This window comes from Lycium ferocissimum, chromosome 10 (assembly GCF_029784015.1).
Source record: "Lycium ferocissimum isolate CSIRO_LF1 chromosome 10, AGI_CSIRO_Lferr_CH_V1, whole genome shotgun sequence".
NCBI lineage: Eukaryota > Viridiplantae > Streptophyta > Magnoliopsida > Solanales > Solanaceae > Lycium > Lycium ferocissimum.
The window spans coordinates 25,432,811-25,443,384 of record NC_081351.1 but is presented as its reverse complement, the minus strand read 5'-3'; the positions used below and the strand labels follow the sequence as shown (position 1 = coordinate 25,443,384).

At 32.0% G+C, this 10,574-nt stretch overlaps 1 protein-coding gene across 1 annotated transcript; it reads right to left on the bottom strand.

The window, feature by feature from the left end:
- Positions 1 to 3,475: 3,475 nt before the first annotated feature.
- LOC132035243 (uncharacterized) lies at positions 3,476 to 4,071 on the bottom strand. Its single transcript, XM_059425520.1, has one exon. It carries the CDS (start codon positions 3,914 to 3,916, stop codon positions 3,509 to 3,511), a length of 408 nt encoding a protein of 135 aa, XP_059281503.1. The 5' UTR covers positions 3,917 to 4,071; the 3' UTR covers positions 3,476 to 3,508.
- Positions 4,072 to 10,574: the final 6,503 nt, after the last annotated feature.

Genomic DNA, 10,574 nt, shown 5'->3' with positions numbered 1-10,574 from the left:
TAAATTCCACATTTTAAGTAAGGTTCATATCTTTTGTTTAACGCTATTTATAACTTAAACTTGAAATGAAATAGTCTTACGTTGTACGGTTGGGTCACTAATTTTTAACTCGTATCCGAGCCAAGCGATTGATTTGGATACTTTCGATGAGTTTCATTACTTGCAATTTAAATTTAATCTATTTTGACATGTTCAATTTAACCCAACTTTAACACTTCTGGTTTGCGACCCCTGAGGTTAGATTCGCGCACCTAACAAACAGTAAATACATATACATCCGCACCGATTGTTTACAACAAACTAATGAAATTAACTTTAACGATTCAATATTAAAGTGAAAACACATATCACTTGATCTTGGTTTATGATAATGGTATATGTGAAAATTACATATTTTGCATACATTGATTTGATATAAATAATTTTTTACCCAAACACAGAAGTTGCCGCATAAAAGGCGACACTGATTAGGAAAAAGTTAGGGACTTAAGTCAATATGTTCCTATCCGTTAGGCAATTATACTACAAGTCTACAACACTCCTCATGTTGTTTTTGTAGTTCCAGTACATAAAATTCAGAGGTTTATGGGTGGCTAGTTTGGCCTAATAATTTGGCATGGCACTGAGTATAGGAAGTACTCAGTAAGTTTTATCAACCGCCCCCAATAAAGTAATAACAACAATATACAAAGTACTATTCAAAAACAAAACGTGCAAATATAATATTCAACATTAATAAGGCCCATAATGCAGTAACGACATAAATATATGCAATAAGCAGAGGCGGATCTAGGATTTGAAGGTGGCGGGTGCCATAATTTTCTTCAATATACATCCTGTTAGGAACGTGTATTTGGGTTGGGTCCATCTCTTTTGAGTTTTCAAGTCAACTTAATAAGTGGACAAAATTTGCAAATATGAAAATTACATCTCTAAAATCAAGAAACGAACATAATTAGCATCTTAAATAAAGAATCACACCCATTAACAACATAGGTATAATCAACATTTTCACCAAGGAACTTACATCTTTTAAGTATATTAAAAAATGAACTTGCACAAGTAAAATAACATCTTCAATAAGGAAATTACACCAATCAAAATAAGAAAAATTATAGAAAACCTCTTCAATAGGTAAATCACACCCCATAAGTAAATGTAGAATTAGATAAACTATAAGTTCTCAAAAATAAATCATAAATTTCATGTTTTTTCTAATGCTTATGAAATTTTCATCACAATTTAATTAATAAATTGATTTAAATTGAATTTAACAATTATAGAAAAGCATGAATTTTTATAATACACTCCCTCCGTGCATTTTTATTTTTCAGCCATACCAAAATTGATGTCCACTTTTACTTGTAAGTTGTATAGTTTGAAAACCCAAGACATAATTTACCATTTTATACCTTTTTTACCGTTATTATTAAGTACTCCAATTCAATTCTCACTTTATTTGTTGCTTATTAAGAGTGTCCCAAGTCAAATATATACAAGTAAACATGGACGGAGGGAGTAACCAACAAAAGAAATTATAAAAAAGTTGAATTTTGATCTCAATCCAAAATTCTTATTGAGACTCAGATTTGAGATTAAAAGAAATACTTAATTTAGAGGATTTTGACGTTTCTATTTTGTGTGTTCTCGTTAGAGATCACAGATAAAACAATAGAATATAAGAAAGAAAACATAAATAATAAAAAGATAAATAGAAATTGAAAGAGCCGAAAAGGGAATTGACCGGTACAAGGGAACTAAAAAGCAGAAAGAAAAATGGTAGTTGGAAAATGTTCAAGATAGATTCAAACTTGTGTCTACCAGTCATGACACCTTTGTCTAATTTGCGATCGGGAGTGGCAGGATCAAATATTTAATCTAATTTATGCAAATTGCAACATAACTATATAATTTTTTTTTTATCAATTTAAGGGGTGCCATGCCACCCCCACCCTAAAGGTGGATCCGCCCCTGGCAATAAGAATAGCAAGCACAACGTATAACAATATGCAACAATATTCCAGCATTTAAATACACAATCAAGATGGCGTATGTAACAATATGCATGATGAAATTCCAAACTTTACTCCAAACCAGATATGTCACTATTAGAAACAGAGATTTTTTCCACTGATATGCAGTTGAAATTTATGCTATAAAACATGATTTTCCACCTCATTTCCACCGAATCAACTCACTAGGAAAACTCATGGTGGGAAACAGATTCCCATTGAAACGCTGGAAAACTTCTTAATTTTTTCGTGTGAAAACACTAAGTACTATTTAGATTTTTCCCACCGACATTCAGCGGAAAATAACCACCGAAAATGAAATTCAGTGTAAAAGTAGAGATTTTTTAATAGTGCGTACAACCATTAAAACTTTTTTTTTTTTTTGGTTAAACAGATACTACTGATAGGTATTCATAGCAACATACATCTACATTTTAGTTACATTAGTAGGACCATTAAAACTTGCGCGAACACTATTTTGGTAATGTGAGTTGTATGTTTTAAAATATATTTTCGCACAATAGCTCAAGGGAAATATTATTTTGCCAGTTTGATTGATTTGTAAATAGAGATGGTCGGATAGCCCTTTCCCCATCTAGTCATATTTTATCTTCATTCACTTCAAGTCTCTTTCATTTTTTGAGATTTTGATTAGCACTTCTCTTTCTGTTTTAGCTTCTTCGAGAACAATACTTTACCCGGATAAAAAAGAATGTCCACTTAATCAATTGCAAACCCCTTAAGAAAATACTAACTTTTAGGCAAAAATAGATAATTTGACTAAACTACCTCTAATTAAATACTTATTGGGATTTGAAGAGCAATTTTGGAAGAATAAGGTTAATTGTTTCTTGATTGGTAAGTGGAAACTCTTTCTGGAAAAAAAAAAGGGTAAGTGGACACTCTGTTTTATCCGGGGGAGTATAGTATATTATTTTTGAAAAAGAATTTGATTATCGGTTAATCCATATTCTGCAAATGTATTTGGCTAAAATATTTGACAAATATAATGACATCGTCAAAAATGATTAATTACTCACCCCCCCCCCCCCCTCCCCTCCGCCCATGGAAGTATTTATGCATAATTCAATGCACTTATTGACACTTATTCAAAATTTTAGGATAATTACAGAATTTTGAGTTTATTTAATTCTAGATTCTAAAATAACTTATTGGATTGTCAATAAATTATTTATACATATTAAGTGAAGTTTTAACACAAGTCAAACCCGTAAGCAGAACTGTACTCCGCCCACCGCCCCTTCTTATTGAGGCTAAGATTTTGCAATGAACCAATTCTTGAAATCTCATGCAACAACAAAGGCTTAGTACCTTTTTGAGCCTATTTTGTTTTCATTTTAACAGGATTAAGAAAAAAATAAAGATAAAAGAAAATTAACCAACAGAGAGGAAGAGTGATACTTAATGGTTATGGAATTTCATAACGTAATCATTTCAAAGCATTTTGTCACAATACTAAACATTTTAAACTACTATTAGGAGCTGTCTTGCCACAAGGCATCATATCCTATTTCTTCCAAAGGAATTGAAGAGCAAAAATGAGAAAAATCAAATGCAAATTCTCCCACATCAAAAATCTCGTTCACTCCCTCTGGACAGGCTATTGTATCTGCATGAGACAATTCCATCATCTCTAGCCACTCGAAATCGTCGATTACAAGCTCTTCCTCCTCAATTTGCGCGAAATTCGGGTCCATATCAATCACCATTGGTTGTGTTACACAATCTTGTACAATATTATCACAATTTAGTTCTTGTTCTACTTCATATAGTAGTTCTCTTAGTGTGTCTTCATCAAATTGTATCACTTCCAAATCTTGAAATTCATCAATAGTATTAGGACTCATCAAATCTTGAGAGCTAATAGGAATTTGTGTATCCATCTTAAGATTGAAAAAAAAAAAAAAAAGATAGAAGCAAAAGGCAAATGGAAGAAGAGAGAAAATGCTATCTATTTGGATATTGCATATGGTTAGAAGATAACTTTATGGCTAAAAAGCTTAAGAAGTGAAGGCCTTAAATAGGCTCAATAAAATTCCAAGTCATAAAGATTTCTTGAAAATGTCATATACCTAATATTTGCTGAAAAGAAATAGTACAAAGAAATATTTGGAGGATATGGGTCATGAGAAACTTCTTTTTAATTTTCGAATGATGAGAAACTTCTGATTTTTTGTATTTTTTTTTTGGAAAAATTAAATGGCATAAATAATATTATAATATTACTTTTCCCACTTTTTTCCTTGTCAGCAAAAGTGATGTTGCTTTTTTGCAAAAATGGGGTATGCTTATCCCTTTATGAGATAAATTGGGAAAGCGAAATGTTTGGTATATAATAATTTTAGTTGCGTTTGAGGATAGGATGTCATTGAGTGCACTGACAAGTTGGTTAACACAATTCAAAGCTCAGCAAAGTTTTCTCCAGTTTTTTTTTTTTAGTTTAACTTCTATCCATCGACATGGTAAAAAAACTTTCGAACTATTAAATCACGTAGAAAAATACTTATAAATAATTGTTCACGATTAGTAAAATTGATTACTTGATTAATGAAAGTAGCAGAGATGAGGATGTTTAGATAGATGTGGTCAAACTATATGAGGGACCCGCTTAGGAACGAAGATATAAGGGGAAATATAGGAGTAGCCTTTGTGGTGGATAAGATGCGGGAAGCGAGACTGAGATGGTTCGGGAATAAGAGGATCGAAACACATATGCACCAGTAAAAAGGTGCGAGAGGTTAATTAGCGGTGCCAATTATGAGGAGAGGTACAGGTAGACCGAAGGAGAAATAGGAAGAGGTGATTAGACAGGACATGACACATCTTCAGCTCACCGAGGACTTGGCCCTAGATGGAAGAGCGTGGAGGTCAAGAATTAGGGTAGACGGTCAATTAATAGGCAGGGGTAGAGCAAGGTTTTAGTCTGGAGCACCTATTCGTTGCCTTACTTGTAGTAGTAATATTATGCTAGCATAATCCTATTCTTCTATTCCTTTGATATACGGGGTATGTTGTTGTTGTTGTTGTTGTTATTGTAATCCTATTCTATTCCTTTGATACTAGCGTGTCTTTTACTTTGATTACTTTTCTGTTAGTACTTTTCTTTCTTCAGCATTTTTATCATAACTTTTGTCTCTTGTATTTCTTTCAAATCTGTTCTGAAAAATAATTTTCTTGAGCTGAGGGTCTATCGAAATAGTCTCTCTACCCAAAAAGGCAGGGATAAGGTTTGCGTACACCCTATTCTTTTCGGATCCTATTTATGGGATTATACTGAGTATGTAGTTGTAATTACCTGATTCATTTCAAATTAGAGATTCCGTATGGCCAAACCAAGCAAAGCCACATTAGCACACATGGTCGGCCTCCAATAATTTCTTAGCTTTTCCTTTGATTATTTTCTTCTAACAACTGCAGTTAAGTATTGGAGACTATATGACTCATCAAATTTATATATGTTAGCTTTTCAAGTACTTGATGGGTACATTTAGATGTTGAAACAGTACACTTGAAGAAGAACAGTTTAGAGTGGACATTTGCTATGAACATGTTGGTAGCTTCTGTTTCTATACTACAAAGATGTGACTACAAAGAGGTTTAGACAAACAACTACTTCAAAGATGCGACTAAGAATAGGTTTAGACAACAAGAATGATTAATCAATCTTCGATTGTTATATTAGAAATTAAATTATGTGACGATCTTATCTAAAAGCATAAGCTGTTAAGGTGAACATGCTATTGTTTATGCTGGAAAAAGTTATTGTATCGTCCTGGTGTTGATTAATTAGCCCATTAGCTTGTCCTCCTCATAAATACTATCTATAATAAATAGATAAATACATCACTATGAATGTTGGAAAAAGGACAAATTTCTACCATGATATGACGCTAGGGTTTGCGAAGTGAGGAAATTTGCATCTTCAATAGAGGACTTTAATTTTACCTTGTGGATAAAAGGAATATGTCCGCTCCACTAGAATTTCCGATGATAAGTGACTCAAGTCGTGATTGATGCGAATTGAATCTACTTATGCAAAGAGAAACCAATAAGTTTTCTGTTTCCTAAACTAATATTTTTCAGTTAAATGCTTACATTTTACATAATAATGTGTTCAATATAATATGCTCCTTCATATACCTACCTGATTTTTTTTGAACCAAATACGTAAAAGTATTTTTAAAATCAGAAACCAATAAGTTTCCTGTTTCCTAAACTAATATTTTTCAGTTAAACGCTTACAATTTACATAATAATGGTATTCAATATGCTCCTTCATATACCTACCTGATTTTTTTTCTTGAACCAAATATGTAAAAACATTTTTAAAATCAATGGGTGGTGATGACACTTAGAACTCAAGGTTTCTGAAGTTATCTAAAATTTACGGGGTTGAAAAGAGCATATTTTTAGTTGCTTAATTATACAGACGGATCTTTCTACAACAATCATCCTCTATAACAATTTTTCACCATAACACTCAAGTTTATTTTAGAACCGATTCTTTATGTAATGTTATATGTTATCTATAACAATACTTATTTCTCTATAGCTATCAAAATATATCGAAAGACGCTATTATAGAGATATTTAACTGTATCATCAACAATTAAATGATGATTAAATATAAACAAAGATAAGATAAGGATATACGAAAAGAACAAAGGATGAATATGTTTTCTAATAATATTTCACGTTTATAAATCAAGATTAAGGATATACTATAGATTAATTTTTCTAATAAGAACAAAGGATGAAACGTTTGGTTTCAAAATATATAACGTTTGGCCCCACTATATCTCTTCACATGGTTGGTTTTCCTTTGCCCACGTACATATTGCATGGCCTGTAGCTTTATTTATAAGCCTTTTTTAAAGAATAAATAATTTAGAATCTCTCAACTGCATTTTTTTCTGTGAAATAAAAGTTAGTACAAATGTTATTATCGAGCATTGTGGCGAGATGATTGATATCTCCTCTTTCTGAAAAACACAAATTAGCGATAAAATTTGATATTAATTACTTAATTTGTTAATAAAAGTTCTAGCTAATAGGAATTTAATAATCTGTCGTTAAGCAGGATAAACAGCGAAGTTTGTTGTTTAGCGACAAAAGTTATCCGCCGATAATTTCTGTTTTTATTATAGTAATTAGAGTTCTCATATTTCAGCCCTAAAAATGAAAAATCTTCATGCATAGTTGGCTTGCTTGAAGCTAATCCAAATTAATTGGATCAAATTTGTTTCAAATGCCCAATGATTAATTCGAAAAGAAGTAGCAAATTTCAGATAAAATTTAAATTGAAAAAGAAAGTTGGATAATAAACAAGTAGAAACAGTTGATAGTATTCTTTAAAAAAATTGAGTGATTCTTTTCTCCACTACTATATTGGGCGTGGAAAAGATGAAAACTTGCACATATCGATGGTGAGAGGCTTTTTATCAGCTAATGATTTGGAGACAAGAAGACATGACATGTACTCCAAAATCAATGTACATGATTGTCAATTTTCTTTCCATCTTGTTGACACTTACATAAACCTAATTTTGTGAGAATAATGCAAAAAAGTATTAAAGAAGAAAAAAAAAAGATAGGTTGCAGCTAATTTCGGTCATCATTAAAGAGATATTATGGGATGAATTTATCCTTATTTTAAATTAAAGAGATATTAGAGTGCAGGTCAAAATATAACCCTTAGGAAATTATCCTTCCGGACAACGTAAGATTCGGGTTTAATGTTTGTTCGTATATTTCTCAACTTTACAGACAAAATATTAGACTATCATCCAACGTTTGTAATAATTTATGAAATTTTAGATTGTGCAATGGTTTAACATTTTCTCATAAAATTCTTAGTTTGCTCAAAGCGGAACTTTAGATAGTGGTCAAAAAAGGTCCATAAATTGCAAGAGAATAAAATGAGGGTCATTTACTAAATAAATATTCAAAAAAGGGACTCAAGCTGCAAAAATTTGAGGATATGGTGAGATGGATAGAATCGATTCATCAAAATACTATAAAAAGCATCACAAAGCATTCTGAAAAAAAAAAAAAAAAAAAAAAAGGAACTGTAACTACAACAAACTAACATTCAAAGATCCGGTTTGAGCCTTAAAAATGGAGAAATTCCTTATAAGTAGCACTTACCCCCATAAATATGCCCAAAATGGCATGAATCTAGATTAATCAGATCGATATTGGGAATACCAAGTAATTGACAAAAAAAACAATTAGGATCCAAACAGAGTTGTCTGGAAAGGGAGAAAGACAGACTTACGCAAATGTTTATGTAAAAGAGGAACTGGTAATTAATTAATATTGTTTTTAGTTATACATTTTTGCTTAACTATGCAGTTTTAATTTATATGTCAAATTTACACCATTCTAGCTCTAAATTTGGCACTCTTTAATACAATTGTATCAAATTACATGGTCTTCCTACCAAATCGATCATTTCATAGTTGTAAGGAAATAACCTCCGGCATGAAAAAGAAGATTTGAAATTAAAAAACAGAAAGAAAAGAGTTTGAATAACCATGGTTAAAATCTTGTTCCTGCTATTGATACACTAATATGACATGTATTTTATTTTACTTTAGGCCAAATTTTATTATTTAACTATGATTAAATTATTAAATAAAATCTAATACAATTACTTCAAATATTCGAACAAGAAACTAAAAAATCTAATACAATTACTTCAAATATTCGAACAAGAAACTAACTGTAAACCAATGTTAGTTTACAGTTAAGCTAGGGCAAAAATTAAAGACCATCCAATAAGGATATTTGTGCGAATGACCCGTATAAGCTAGGCGATTTTGCATTCAACCAAATCTAGAAATAGTTTTCGAATATTTTCCTTATGTTGGAAACAGATGTACACCCATCAATGGGAAAACCCATAATTTGCTTCATTCATGAAGGCAAGCTACAACTCGACTAAATAACTCCCCATAGTAAAGAGAGGGAGAGAGTTATGATGCATGAATTAAGTGGGAGTTAAGGGATAAGGGGTGATGCAACTCTTGAATGAATTGGAGTTATAAGTTTCAACATTGTCCTATAAAAAGGATGAGTAGAGATCATCCAAACACAACACAAAATACATTGAGTAAGTTTTCCTTAAACAAAAGAGTGTAGTCGCTGTGGATAATTTACGAAACTCCACAAGTGATCTTGTAAGAAACCGTTCAGCAATTAGTGTTAATAACACACATCGATCCTAGAGAAGAAGGTGTGTATTATTCCGCATGAATCTCCGAGATTAATTCACTCATTGGTATCAGAGCCATCATGGTTAGATGTGTTTATCTTTCACCATTGCATGATTAAAGTTTGGTGAAAGACATATTTTTTTCTATTTGAAAAAAAAAAAAAGTTCTCCATTTCACCTCACGGTAACAACTTATTATACTACTTGTGCTTTCATTATTCATTTTATTTAATGTAAATGAACAATGTTTTTGTTGATTTGTTACGTTTTCGAATTCAACATTGTTGGGTTATTTTCTTCTTATTTTGAGCTACTTGTTGTTTTATTATGTTTTTTAATTTACTTATTTAATTCACCATTTTTTATGCTTTTTTCTGGATCAGATTTGTTTAGGGTTTCGCGATGTCACCGGGGAATCTTTCAAATAATTTTTTTTTCTTCGCGGAGTAGATCTGTGTTACACCTCGCATTTTCGCACATTTGGATATTCCGAGCTAACTGCGGGAAGTTAAGGGCAAGGCCGATGTCGACCTTGTTTTAAGACGTAAGTCGTTTATGAATTATGTTGGGAAGAGACATTAAGGAAAATTTGGGGCCAAAAGTTATTTATAGAAAGTTGGTCATTTCATGAAAATAGCCACGAAGTGGCCGGCCACATAGGGTGTGGACCATGGCCACATGGATGGCTATTACATGTTGACTAAAAGATGACAAGGCAAGGGAATAAGTCATCCTTTGTGACTTGGGAAATTTCAAGAAGCTTAAAGAAACTTGGAGGGAAAGAAAAGAAAAATCTAGAAAAAATTTGGAGAAAAATTAAGGGCCATAACCGGCCACATGCATATATTTATATATATATATATATATATATATAAGTGAGGACCAAACAAACACATGCTTCATCATTTAAATTCTAGAGAGTTCAAGAGAAAGGAAGAAAAGGAGAGAGAGAGTCTCTCGGCCAAGGGCTGGCCGAGAGGTGCCCCTCTTTTGTTCATGAAAAAAATTATTTTTCTTCTAGTTTGTGACTAAATGGAAGGTCCTCTACCATATGGAGTGGTTGTTGGAGCAAGCAAGGCATCCGTTTGCATGGTTCATGTCCTAACCGAGAAGAGGTAAGGTGAAGAAGATGATGCTCAATTCTTATGTTCTTATGTTATGTGTGTTATGGACGTTTGAATAGGTTGTGATGTGTTGAAATGGATGAAATTCATGATGTTGTGCATGCATGGGTGTGGCCGAAAATATGTAGTATGGTATAGAAGTGTAGAACTAATTTATTTAGTGTTGGTTGATGTTATTTTGAATGGTTTGTGCATATTATA